The sequence below is a fragment of the Sorex araneus genome, chromosome 6 (assembly GCF_027595985.1).
Source record: "Sorex araneus isolate mSorAra2 chromosome 6, mSorAra2.pri, whole genome shotgun sequence".
NCBI classification, from domain to species: domain Eukaryota; kingdom Metazoa; phylum Chordata; class Mammalia; order Eulipotyphla; family Soricidae; genus Sorex; species Sorex araneus.
Genome location: NC_073307.1, coordinates 71,103,913 through 71,118,744, shown reverse-complemented (window position 1 = coordinate 71,118,744; position 14,832 = coordinate 71,103,913). Strand labels below are relative to the sequence as shown.

The following is a 14,832-nucleotide window of genomic DNA, read 5'->3' as shown; positions in this document are numbered from 1 at the left end:
GTTTTCTAGAGGTTTTCTGCCTCTTATCTTGGAGCAGTTCAATCTATTAGCTACTTCTTATTCAGACCTTCTTTTGCATTTTTGTATAACCTACCATACTTTGATTTCTGTTATTTTTTATTGCAGTTTTCTCATTTCTAACCCCCTACCTTCCCCATACATGTAATTTCTTGTGATCTACGGACTTCTTATGCCATCATTTCTTTGAGCCCAATAAACATCCTCCATGTGGTATCATTATAGTAATTCTCTGAGAGTTGACAGAGCTAATTGTTACTGGTAGAGTCTTTAAATATTAAATAAATATTTAAATTTATTATTTAAATTTAAGTAATATTAGATAAATGTTAACACATGTTAGAAAGCAGTTATCAAGTTTAATAAACAATATTTCATAGAATATAGTTACCTGTAAGTTTCTGAATAAAGTGAAAATAGTTACCACTATTTACTGATATCTTGAATTATAGGATATATGAAGCAAAGTTTGCTTGAAAAAAAATATGGAAATATATTCAGAAGCAATCTGCTTTAGTAAAGAAATAGTCACTTCACTCATACTTAAATTGGATTTTTTGTCTTTGTAATTTACAAAGTAATGACATGATCAAACCATATCATTATTTTCATAGTACATATCTTGAAAAAACTATGCAGAAAAAAATATAAATAGAGAAAGGTTCCTGTATTTGCATGAAAACAACTTAAGTTTATTGGCATATAATCAATAGCATAGGAGAACAACTTCAAATGGTTTTATGCCCAGCAAAGATAAGTGACAACATATTCATATTCTATTAGCATTTCAGAAAACTCATGCATATTCTTGAGGGAGAGTAGTGAGCATGCACAATTGAGTAACACGTATTGTGTATATGTTATAATGGCAGAGAAGCATTATTGGGGATGTATTTTTAGTCTGGTAGTGAACAGCAAGGAGACTGGAGATTGATAAGAGCTCTCCTGCACATTCTAGCTGGTACTGTCTCTTCAGTGGCCTGGCCCTTAGTAATGCAGAAGTGTTCTTTTCGGTTCCACTTTTGCCCAACCACAGCCAAGAGAATGTAGGGGACAGATTCTCCCAGAGGTTGTCACACTCTGCAAATTACACTCTTCAAAACTTCGAGGCTCAGACCAGCTTTGTTTTAGCTTTTCCTAACCAAGAGTGGCCTTCCAAGTTGAGATGGGAGTGAGGAAAGAAAAAGGATAAAGTTTTAAAAAGCTTTGGCAGCAGTTACTGAATTATTTTATTAAATCCTCAGAATTTACTCTAAAGATTATATAATTTTTAAAAGATAATCTTTAATTAAATGGCATTTCTGCTTTGCCCTCAGTAAGTTTCCAGGATAGCTGTGTACCTAATCACCATAAGTACAAGAATAGGATAATTGTGGCTAGGGAGAGGTTTAGAAATTGGCACACCTTTAAGACACTGAAGGATATTAGAAACAAAGACCAGGATGAATGGTCCATGGGATAATTGTTGGACGTTGTATGACTGAAACCCAATCTCAAAAGCTTTGTAACTGTATCTTGCTGTGATTCAATAAAAAATAAATTTTAAAGAATAATATGTTGTGTATATATTAAGGTTCACTGCATTCTCTAGATTTAATAATGAATATAAAATGCAGCTACTATGGGGTAGAGAAAATAGCACAGGATTTAAACCCAGTGTTTATTTCAATCCTTAAATTTTGCTTGTGGAAGGCGAGCAAATCTTAGTCTGGAATACTTCATCTGTAAATAAGTGTTCTGCTATAAACTTCACATAGAATCATAAGAATTAAGGAAAATAGCACACGAAAATTTCCATAATCATATTAACATAACAAATAGGGGGAAATGAAGAAAATATTATTGTTGACATTTTATAACAATGAAAACATCACTGTATCACTGCCATCCCATTGCTCATCGATTTGCTCGATTTGCACCAGTAACATCTCCATTGTGAGACTTGTTACTTTTCTGGGCATATCGAATACGACATGGGTAGCTTGCCAGGCTCTGCCGTTCAGGTGAGATATTCTTGGTAGCTTGCTGAGCTCTCCAAGAGAGACAGAGGAATCGAACCCAGGCCGACGGTGTGCAAACACCTTACCCACTGTGCTATCACTCCAGCCCTGAAAACATATCAAAAATATTTTTTATTCATTTTATGGTTATTTTAGGTAAAAGTTAAAGCAGTTTTTACTTTTATGTTATTGCACCCTATCAACACAAGTAAAGATAGAAATAATATAATCATAACATTGGATTAAGAAAAAAACATTCCACAAGCTCTAATACCAATTTCTTTTAAAAGGGTTTTTTTGGGAGGGGGTTATTCTTTGGCCGTATCTAGCAGTGCTCACTTTCTTTCTGTCTCTGCACTCGGGATCACTCCTGGCGGGGCTCAGTTCAAACTAAAATTGACTGGCCACTTACAAGACAAATTTATCTTTTTATTTTTTTACTAATTTTTTTCTTTTTTTTAAATTTTATTGAATCACCGTGATATAGTTATAAGCTTTTTTCTTAGTTAAATGGGAACAGAAGGAACTTTCCTTAATATAGTTAAAGTTAAATACCTCAAGACCACAACTAACATCAGACAGGACAATACTTCCCCCTCTTACTGACATTATTTAACTTAGTATTGAAAGTCCATGCCACAGCACCTAGGCAAGAAATAAATGTTAAGGGGTCCAGATTTGAAAAGTAGAATTAAACTGATACAGTAAAATGTCAGGCTACAAATCAACATACAGAAATTCATTGCATTTCTCTCTGCAGAGAGCTCCCATAAGGTGAATTCTAAAGATTCTCCCTCAGATAGTTAGTCACAATAGGGAAGCTTCTTTGAAACTCAGTGAGCTTGATGAGTGAAGATAAATAGCCTGGAAAGCTCTACGGGTCTTAACCAGTGTCATCCAACTCCATAACCTCCCAGATAATAACTTGAGAGACACCTTAATGAGAATGTTTAATGAAGTTAAAGAAAAATGAAATAAGAAAATATCATAGTGGAAATGGAAAAACTACAATCAGAAGTGAGGGAACTGAAGAGTATGGTAGATGAGATTAAAAATAAAACTCAGTGGATGGCCTCAGCAGGAAAGTAACACAACAGTTGAGGAGAAAATTGATTCACTCCAAGATGTGATGCAAAATAACAAAAGATGCAATAAAACCTGAAAGAAAATAAGCAGCACACCAGAGAAATATGGGATGAGTTCAACAAAGCAATATAAGAATCATGAGCATATGTATCCAGGTAACAAGAAGTTGAATTTGATGAAGACTCACTAGTTAAAGAAAACCTGAAGGAGAATTGCACAAATATGAGCACTGCATGCACCCAGATCCAAGAGGCCCAAAAGGCCCCAGTCAAAATTGTCCCAAATAAAATTATTCCAAGGCATATATAATTAGAATGGCAAAAGTGAAAGACAGAGACAAAATATTGAAAGTAGTAGAATCAGAGTTGATACCAGGAGAAAATGGCAGGATATTGTTAAAGGGGAAAAAAATCAATGAAATTAATACCTCACCAAGAATACCCAATTAGATTATTATTTCAATTTGAAGGAATGATACAAAGATTCATGGACAAGCACAGCAATAAAACTTCATAACCATGCAGAGTTTTGCAAGAAGGAATAAAAGGGTTTATTTAAAAGACAAGATAATCATAAACACACATAACTAGTACAAAATGATGACATATTTTGATTAAATTATATTACATGACTAGTACTCTGTTGGATTCAAATAAAAGTCTGCGTATCTCCAAAGAAAAAAATTTCTTTATGTTTTAACTTTCAATGTTATTGCATTTAAATCACTAGTCAACAGACAGAGTAGCCAGATGGATCAGAAAAATTAATCTAATTTTCTGTCATCTATAAGAGATATATCTTAATATCCAGGGTAAATACAGGCTCAAAGCCAAAGGCTATAAAACAATCTTATAGCCAAATAATTCCATTGTAAAGACATGTGTGGCAATATTTATATCATGCAACACAGGCTTCAATTTTAAAACGGACACAGGTGACAGGAATAATCAGTTTTATTTATCAAAGAATTAATACATCAAAAACTCACACACCCAAATATAAATACATTTATTGATGGATCACCAAAATACCTGAAAGAACTGCAAATACATCTGAAAGAAAATATTGAAATCAACATAATAGAGGTTGGATATTCAACACTGTATTAATACTGATGGGTAATTAACTCAACAAGAAGATACTGGCATTGAAAAATGAAATGGAAGAGATGGGTGGACCTAGCAGATATATAGAGGATGCATATTTGACATTTTCAAAGGTAGCCCATGTACAGGTCACAAAACATATTTCCATAAAATCAACAAAACAAATATCAACTATCCTGTCAGACCATAATGCTTTCAAAATGTAATACATCATAAAGAGAAACTGCAAAATACTTCTCGATTAAACAATCAGTGCGTCAAAGATGAAAACAGAAAAGATATCAAAAACATTTCTGGAATGCATTTTTGAAAGCAAACAGGGTAGTTTGATATCATACAATGATCGAGTACCCATCCCTCCACCAGTTCCCATTCTCCACCAGCAATGTTCTCAGTATCCTTCCCACTACTAGCCCATCCCCCCCACCTCTGTGGCAGGTACATTCCCTTTTACTCTCTCTCTCCTTTTGGGTGTTATGGTTTGCGATATAGGTAGTAAGTGGCCATCATGTTCGGTCTATAGTCGCATCTCTCATCCCAAGCAAGCCCTCCAAGCATCCTTTACTTGGTGGTCCCTTCTCTGTCTGAGCTGCCTTTTCCCTCAGCATGTGAGGTCAGCTTCCAAGCCATGGAGCAATCTTCCTGGTCCTTATCTCTACTACTTTGGGTGTTAGTCTCCCATTATGTTACTTTATATTCCACAAATGAGTGCAGTCCTTTGTCTGTCCCTCTCTCTCTGACTCATTTCACTTAGCATGGTACTCTCCATGTCAGTCCACTTATATGCAAATTTGATGACTTCATCTCTTCTAGCTGCATAATATTCCATTGTATAGATGTGCCAGAGTTTCTTTAACCAGTCATCTGTTCTCAGGCACTTGGGTTTTTTCCAGATTCTGGCTATTGTGAACAGTGCTGCAATGAACATACAAGTGCAGATGTCATTTTTACTATACTTTTTTTGCACTCTAGGGTATATTCCCAGAAGGGTATTGCTGGATCAAATAGGAGCTCAATTTCTAATTCTTTGAGAAATGTCCATACTGTTTTCCAAAAGGGCTGATCCAGTCAGCATTCCCACCAGCAGTGAAGGAGAGTCCCCTTCTCCCCACATCCACGCCAACACTAGTTGCTTTTGTTCTTTTGGATGTGTGCCAGTCTCTGTGGTAGGAATCTCTGAATTCTTTATCAGCAAGATTTTATTTGTCAATATTCCCTATTGAGGATTCTGGGCTTTTTTCTTCATCCAGTCCTCATGGTGGAGATTTGCACTGTTTCTTCATGTTGCTGTGGTAGTACGGATGTGGGCCCCAGCTGTTCACTATCAGTGTCCCCCTCTTGCTGAGAGAAAGGATTCTGGATGAGCTAGGTCGAAGGTGGTCACCTTTTTCCCCTTCTAGAATACTAACTTCCTCTTTGGTGCTCCTCTGTGACTTATGTCTAGTGCAACTCCAGAGGATGTGTTCTCGTATATTAGATTTGTTCAGTTTCTGTGTTCACATTTATTTTGCAGAGCTTAGGCTAGTGAACTATTGGCGCAATGTGTTTATGACAGCTGGGTTGTCCTCCTCAGAATTAGGTTAATAGAGACTGATGTGAGTCCAAAGCGCTGGGAAAGGGGAAAATAACTGCAACTGGCATGAGCAGCCGCCTCCCCGGAGGCCACGCCCACTTCCACACTCTACCTGTTAGGGGGTTGGCTGTATTGGTGCCTGAGCCAGATTAAAGTCCCACTGCTGATGTGGTTGGTCCTAAAACTTGCAGGGATCACCTCTGGCCTGGGTGCTCACAGGGTGCATCTTGGCTGAGTGAGGGTCTTGCAGTTACCTGGGTAAGTTTTCTGGACATGCCACCCCGGAGGCCACACCCACCCACACACATACAAACTATGTTAACAATAATTATTTTAAAGTATTATTGATGACAGGGAAAACAGCATTCTTATTTTTACCAATTTATAAAATATGTATTCCTTGTTTAAATATCTTTATCTTCTGATAGGAATTTAGGAGTATTGGTTCATAGGACTAAACGGGACAAAAATTTGTGATGTTGTTAATTGAAAGTGATATTTAAACAGTCCAATTCTCTTAAATAAGAATAAAAGTAAAGCTGTGCTGGTTTGTGCTTCTGTTATTGATCTTTTTTCATTATTAAACCCTCTTTACTTTCAGACTACATAATATATTCTTTTTTTGTTTGTTTCTTTTGTGTTGTTCGTTTTTTATCTTTTTTTTGCATTTTTTTACATGATATATTCTTTACCAAAGCAAACAAATGTTAAACTGATTCATTAAAATAATCTGCTTTTTTTTTTTATTTTGTAGGTGTATCCACTTTATCACCAGGTATTCTTGGCTTGCTCATGCCTTTCCTTGGCTTAATTATCTATTTGGAATTCTGAATGTGGTGTTCTCAATCCAGCTCAGAGGAAAATCTCGTCCCTGTGATGACTACAACAATTACTGCGGCTCCATCCTAGCCAAATATATTCTGCTTTAATTATCCAAAAATAATGATTGAGGCATTCAGGAACTCTTTATTAAAAAAGAATAAACTTTTAAATGAATCTAAAATTATTTTAACTTGTTCCAATATGCCTTATAAACCACTTAACCTGATTCTGTGACAGTTGCATGATTTAATCTAATGGAACAAGTTACAGTGTTCAGTTCTATAGGCTGTAGAGTGAAAGTCAAATCACCATACACAGGTGCTTTAAATTTAATAAGTTGTGAATTAGAATAGAGGTTGAAACATTGCTCTTATGTGGTAAATGTAATAGTAATACAGTCTCTAGTATGATTCTCTCTGTTTAGGGCCTTGTGTACGTACTTTTTAAATGACTTGTCATTCATGACATTTTGAATTTTCTTGAAAGAAAAATAGAGTATAACAATTTTTGATGCAAATTCCATTACAAATATAATTTTATGACTACCTTGAAATATTTTGGATATTGAAAACCAAATTCCAGAAGTTACTATGAGTGTTTTTATTTTCAAAGTAAGTAATTTTCTAAATATTTCATTTTCAGAACCAGTAAAACTTTTCAGTTAGCTTTTTAATCATAAAATTAACCTGGCATATAAAGTTTTTTCACGTTTGTATTCCATTCTACTTTTATTTAATTTATTTATTATTAATTTAAGTCCCTAAAAAATAAAATTATTGTCTAGAATATCATAGCATCCTGTTTATTCATATGTGGATGTATGAATTTTGAAAAGTCAAGTGCTTCCATTTTCTTAAGTTTTTAATTGAGAAGTGGCTGTATTTTTGAAATTTGGGCAATTAAGTGAATATCAGTTATCAGAATATTTTACTGTTTGATTTTGAGCATTTCTATGGAAACTATACCTTTCTATAGGCGTGGGATCAAGCAAGCATCTATTGATTGAAAAATCCATGGTACTCCTTAGTTTTAAAGTTCAATTTAAGCCCATTTCTCAATTAAACGCAATAATGAAAACTGACTAAAAATACCAAATTAATGTTTCTAAAGGTACTTTGTAGAATATGCAAAACTGGAAAGCAAAATGGAGATGAATAATGTCAATGGTGTTTCCTAAGTGTTAGTGCTTTTGATTTTTACAAGTCACAAAAGGAAGATGCAAAGTTCTTCATTCTCCATGGTATGCATGGAAATGTGTTTGAGTATGGGTGTGAAAAAATCAAATATAAAGTATTAACTGGCTCATGAAATAGTGCAATGTCTGTGATTTAAGAGGTTAATCCTATTTTATTAGCACACACTTGATAGTCAATTAGAGTATATCTTTATAGAAAGGAACCTTATAGGTTCATAGGAAATATTTATAGGGAACAAAACAGATCTATTACTACTTTATCCCCCTTTATTTAATTTATAATTTTTGTACTATATATATCTATGTGTAAATGTTTAGAACTTTCATTATAAAATATTAATAAGTATTTCATTAGTTTATAAAATGGACGTTTAAAAATATGTGAAATGGATTTCCTAGTGAAGAAATGTCAGCAATCTTAAGGTGTTACCAGTACTCATGAAAAATTTACTTATTTGAAAAAGAAACAAAAATCTTTTCATACTTAAGGGAAATGAATACTCTATAAGTCTTCTGTACAAATGTTTGTGCTTTCATTGTTGCACTTTGGGATTTTCTTTTTGCAATGTAACCCATGTTGGGCATTTTTATATAATCAACAAATTTGTTTGCCAAATGCATGCTTGTTTTATTTTAGGATACATGGTAATAAAGAGCAAAGCTGGTTAGATTTTGCATGTAATGGTTCTGAAAGGTAATAACAAAACAGATTTTGGAAGTTCTTTGCTTATTTTTTAAGTTTTGGTAGAAATAGGTGGATTAAAATCTCATACTGATGACTTAGGCTTTTCATTTCCTCATCCTATTGTGCAATTTGACGGGACTATCAGTTTAAAACTGCTGTCACACTAATAATGTACCATTTGCTTTAAAGCACATGATTCTTAATTAAACTTTATACAGTTACACATATGTTTTCCTTTGTATTTTAGTAAAGGTGACTATAGTTTTATTTGATACTGATAAATGTTTAATTGTTTTTATTTTTTTAAATCATTTTCAAAGGAGTAGTATAGGACTGTGTTTTGTCCTTTTATGAATGAAAAACAGAAAATAAATAATAAAGAAATAAATATCTTGCTTTTACCCAAAACTTTTCTTTTGATTTACCTAAAATTGAAATTTTAATTTCTGTTAATCTTATCATAAGCTCAATAATGTGGAATGGGCCAGGTGTTTTGATAACAAAAAAGAAAAATAATAAGCACAAGTTCAACATTGGAATGGTTCAACCAAAAGTATAACACAAAAATAAAAACACAGACACATAAGCAAATATGAACGATCGTGTACACACACATACAGAAATAAGATCACCTGGCGAAAACAGTTTGGGGACTGTGTATTCAGAAACAAGTCAGTGAGCTGTGGCGGGCTCTCTCCTGCCACATGCATTCCGTCTCCGTGAGCCACTTCCCCACCGGGGCCTGCCACCACCAACAGAAGCACGAGAGAGGGAACAGGGCCACCATCATTTGGAGTTTACTCCAATCTTGTCTCCTCTGCCACCTTCCAGTCTCACCGACTCCCGTATTCCTCCTTCTCCCATGCTAGTATCTCCACACGCTCTGTCTCGCAGCCCTAGTCTGGAGCCCAACCTCCAAGCCTTGGGGGTAGCAACTACACCTAGGTGAGGTAATAAATCGACATATGAAAGCCCTTCCTTCCTTCCTTCCTTCCTTCCTTCCTTCCTTCCTTCCTTCCTTCCTTCCTTCCTTCCTTCCTTCCTTCCTTCCTTCCTTCCTTCCTTCCTTCCTTCCTTCCTTCCTTCCGGGAAGCTCTTCTAAGACAGATCTCCTGCTAGGAGATCTTCTCAAGGGCATATTTTAAATCTAAGGACATACTTCTCCTTTCCTTAGTTCATAAATAATCATCTTAGATTTACTTACTTAATAATCTTTCTCTGACAGTGCTACAGTGCTAATAATCTTTCTAGTCATTTTGTATGGACACAGTAAGAGACATATTAATCTTATAGGGTGGCTCTCCAGGGGACATCTCACTATAAATGCCAGGCTACAGCGCTCAGACCACATAGTTCTTTCCTAACCCTAGCAGGATCCTTATCCAGTTGTTATTCTTTGGATCATGACAGAATTTGTCCATGACCGTGCTCTTAACTTAAAGTTAAGTATTATGGCACTTGACCTCTCCTATTTCAATGCTAGCATAGCTCACAGCTAGTCCTGGGTCCATCCAGTCCTTTCTTTGGGACCCTGATTTGGGGCTGTTAGGAACTAAGGACAACTGAGGCTTAAGTCATGTAGATATGACAGATGCTCAGGAGTAAATGTTATTCAGAGTCAATTAATTTTCACGTATTTCAGCATAGCATTGGGGGCTGGAGCAATAGCACAGTGGGTAGGGTGTTTGCCTTGCACACGGCCAACCCGGGTTCGATTTCCAGCATCTCATATGGTCCCCTGAGCACTGCCAGGGGTAATTCCTGAGTGCAGAGCCAGGAATGACCCCTGAGCATCGCCAGTAAAGAGAAGTAAATGGATGGAAGAGAATGTAACATTCATGACATATAATTGCAAGAGGAATAGTCTTCAAATCACAATACCAGAAGAAGAAGAAAAAGAGAAAGGAGATTAATGTCACTGTCACTGTCATCCCATTGCTCATTGATTTGCTTGAGCGGGCACCAGTAACGTCTCCATTGTGAGACTTGTTAGTGTTTTTGGCATATCAAATACACCATGAGTAGCTTGCCAGGCTCTGCCGTACAGGCGAGATACTCTTGGTGGCTTGCCGGGCTCTCTGAGCGGGGCGGAGGAATCAAACCCTGGTCACCTGCATGCAAGGCAAACATCCTACCCGCTGTGCTATTGCTCCAGCCTGGAGATGAATTATGGATAAATAATAAACGTGAACTTTCCTGATTTCTGAAGAAAGGTAACTGCACAGATTCAAGAGGCCCAAAGAATACCTATCAAAATAGACTCAAACAAAACAATGCCAAGATACATATCATTGTATCACTGTCATCCCTTTGCTCATTGATTTGCTTGAGCAGGCACCAGTAACGTCTCATTCGCCCCTGTTGCATTCAGGGTCAGGGGAATGAGGCCCATTATTGTTATGTTTTTGGCATATTGAATATGCCACGGGTAGCTTTCCAGGCTCTGCTGTGTGAGATTCTGCATCACTCTCTTCCGGGAGCTTTGTTTTATAGACTCTGGATCTTGGCCATTGATGAGATTACATGTCACCAAGGGGTGGTTTATGGGTGCGGCTGCCAAGCTACTGGAAAACTGGGGACCTGGGTGGAGGAGGCCCAGTCTCGATCTGAGCAAGGTTGGAAATCTCAGCCACTGGTCCCGAATACCTGAGTTCCTCGGTCGGCTCCTTCATAGGTGAGGTTCATACGAGATACTTAGCAATCAAAATTGTAAAATCAAAACATAAACCCAGACTACTTAAAGCTGGAAGAGAAAAGAAAATCCACAAATACAAGGGAAACAACATAAGAATAACAACAGACCTTTAATATGATGTACTATCCAAGAAAAAAAGGGAAATGACATATTTAAAGTATTAAATGAAAACTTCCAGTCTAGGATCCACTACTCTGCAACACTAATCATTTAGACTTGAGTCAAGTCTAAATGATTAGTGTCATATAAAAGCTGGAAATATTAGCAACAATCTTATCAATCCTGTAAGAGTTATAGAAAGGCCTCCTGTTTAAAAAAATATCAGATTCTTGAAAAACTGCTTAATTACACACACACAGCACAGTCTTCTATATCATTAACCTCTCTCAAAAAGGTGGGTGAGTGGGTCAGAAAAGAAAATCCATTCATTTTTACCTACAGGAAACTCACTTAAGCTCACAGAACAAATACAGATTTAATGGATGAAAAACAATTAGACAAGCCAGTGGAAGAAAAAAATTTGAGATAGCATACTTATATCAGATTAAATAGCAATCATTATAAGAAAAAAATTAGAGACAGTGGTTGACACTACTTATGCATTAAGGGAACAATGGATCAAGAAATACTGTCATAAACATTTATGCACCAAACGAAGGCTCAGCAAAGTTCATATAGCATCGATAACATTGATGAAAACACAATAGTAGTGGAATACTTCAACACTCTATTTTTGCCACTAAGTAGATCAACCAAATGTAATATTAAAGAGACAAGAGCCCTAAATGAGAAGCTAAAAGAACTGGGATTGTTGGATATATATATATATATATATATATATATATATATATATAGGACTCTTCATCCTACAAACAAGAATACAGGTTATTTTATAATTCATAAGGAACATGTCTTAGAATAAATCTTGTATAGGGCATAACTCAAACATAAATAAATTTACAAATATAGAAATTGTAAGAAGTAACTTCTCATCCCATGCCATAAAAGTGAAATTAACAGAAACGGGATGGGAAATTTTCCACTTGGAATTGAAAAAAACACTACTAAACAACAACTAGATCAAAGCAGAAATCAAGGAAGAAATAAAATAAAATCCTTGAAACTAATAGCAATGAAGATGCAAACTATCAGAATCTATTCAGCAGAGCTGTGCTACGGGAGAAATTCATAACAGGCTTACATTAAAAAAGAAGAAAAAGCCCAGATCAACAACCTAAACACATCTCAAATATCTGAAGAAGAGACAGATAATAACCTAAAAAAGTAGTAGATGTGGAAATAGTGAACACTAGAGCAGGAAACAAAATAGAAACCAAGAAAATGATTTAAAAAATCAAAGAAACCAGGAGTTGGTTCTTCAAAACAATTGACAAGATAGATAAACATAACTTAGACTCACAAGAAAAGAAGAAAAAATGTTCAAATAAATCAGATCAGAAATAAAAGACAAGAAATGACAATGAATGCTTCAGAAATACAAAATATCTGTGGTTTATTTTGTGATGTCCCCTTTTCATTTCCTATTCAGTTATTAGGGTTCTCTTCCTTTGTGAGTCTTGGTAGTGGTTTATTGATCTTATTTATATTTTCAAAGAACCAGTTCTTGATTTCATTGATCTTTTGGATTGGTTTTTGGGATTCTAGTTCATTGACTTCTTCTCAAAGTTTCATTATTTTTTTTCACTCCTGCCATGCTGGAAAACAATATGGACATTCCTCAAAAAATTAGAAATTAAGAACCCATTTGACCCGGCAATACCACTTCTGGGTATATACACTGGGGCCCCAGAACACAGTATAAACACCATCTGTATCCCTATGTTCATTGCAGCACTATTCACAATAGCCATAATCTGAAAACAGCCCAAGTGCCTGAGAAGAGACAAATGGATCAAGTACATGGACAAATGGAATGTACATCTACACAATGGTACATCTACCCCTCAGTTGTTATATATACGTATATATATATTTATTTATATGTGTGTGTGTGTGTGAAGACATATCCATGGCCAGGGAAAATAGGATCTAGGAGGACTGATCAAAGGCTGGAATTAACCACAGGTGTATGTGCAGCAGAGGGCAGGTAAATAGGTAAATAGAGAAAGAGAGAGACAGAGACAGAGACAGAGACAGAGAGACAGAGAGAGAGAAGAAAAATGCCTGCCATAAAGAAGGCTGGCTGGGGGCATGAGGGGAGGTGACGGGAGGGATACTGGGGACACTGCTGCTGGGAAATGTACATAGGTGGAGGGATGGGTGTTGGAATACTGTATGAATGAAACCAAATAATGAACCTCTTTGTAAAGATCTATTGGAATCTCAGTATTCCAATAATAAAATCTTTTAAAAAATACAAGAAAGGCTGCTATGACCAACACTTAAGCGGGAGAATCTAGAATAAATGAACAGATTCTTAGACTCATGTAATATCCTACCACTGTAAAAGGGAGTATAAAGCCTTCATAGGCCAATCACAAGTAAGCAAATTTAAGTATTAACAACAACAAAAGTCCCAGTCCAGATGGGTTCACTGTTGAGTTCTATCAACCTTCGGAGAAGATTAACTGCACTTACTCCTTAAGGTCTTCCAAAACATCAAAGATACAGTAATCCTTCCTAACACTTTCTATGAGGCTAACATTATACTAATATACAAAGCAGATATAGACACTTCCAGAAAAGAAAATTTCAGACTAAGCTCCCTGATGAACATGGAAGCAAAAATCCTTAACAAAATCTTAGTTAGCCAAAGCCAACTATCAAAAAAAAAAGCATCCCAATCAAGTATATACACAATAAGTACGTAAGGATAGTTCAGCATGAACAAATCAATTAACATGATACACATCAGTAAAAGAAAAAGAAAATATAATTTCTATTTATTCAGAGAAAGCTTTTGACAAGATCCAACATGCAAGCAAGATAAGAACCATCAATAAAATAGGGATGGAAGGAAATTTCCACAAGACAGTAATAGCCATCTGTAACAAGCCCACAGCCCTGTCATTCTCATATTTTAATAATTTTATATTTAATTAAATGATTGTGATTTACGAAGTCAATGATAGCTGAACTTACTTTAGGTAATACTTTAACATCAATCCTGCCATCAGTGTCCTCATTGACCCCATCCCTTGCCTTCCAACCTGACAGGCACATTACAAAGTCCCAGTGGTTACAGCTTTACTCTGATGAAGGAAACGAAGTCAGTATCACTCTTAGTGGTGAATCACTGAGATCAGGTCCAGGGCAAGGAGCTCCACTATCTCCATTTTTATTCAATATAGTTTTAGAAATCCTAGCTACACCAATCATGCAAGAAAGACAAATCACAGGGATCCAAATTTGAAAAGAAGTCAAATTATCAGTATTTGAAGAAGACATGATAATATATGTAGAATACCCTAAATAGTCTACAAGAAATGTTCCTAGAAACAATAAACCAATAAAGCAAAGTAGCCAGCTTCAGAGTCAATACACACACACACACACACACACACACACACACACACACACACATACAAGGTTGCATTCCTGTATACAAAGAAAGAATTAGAGAACACAATAAAATAGCATAAAAAGTAAGATATCTAGGAATAAACTTAACAAAAGATATAGAAAATCTATA

General features: G+C 35.7%; 1 protein-coding gene across 5 annotated transcripts in view; it reads left to right on the top strand.

Annotated features, from left to right (window-relative positions):
- Nucleotides 1-8,893, top strand: part of CNTN1 (contactin 1) — a 336,636-nt gene extending 327,743 nt beyond the window's left edge. For all 5 annotated transcript variants that reach the window (XM_055143917.1, XM_055143916.1, XM_055143918.1 and 2 more), the window contains one exon: nt 6,538-8,893. In XM_055143917.1, coding sequence (XP_054999892.1) covers nt 6,538-6,614 — 77 coding nt within the window. In that variant the 3' untranslated portion in view covers nt 6,615-8,893. The remainder of the gene's footprint in view (nt 1-6,537) is intronic.
- Nucleotides 8,894-14,832: the final 5,939 nt, after the last annotated feature.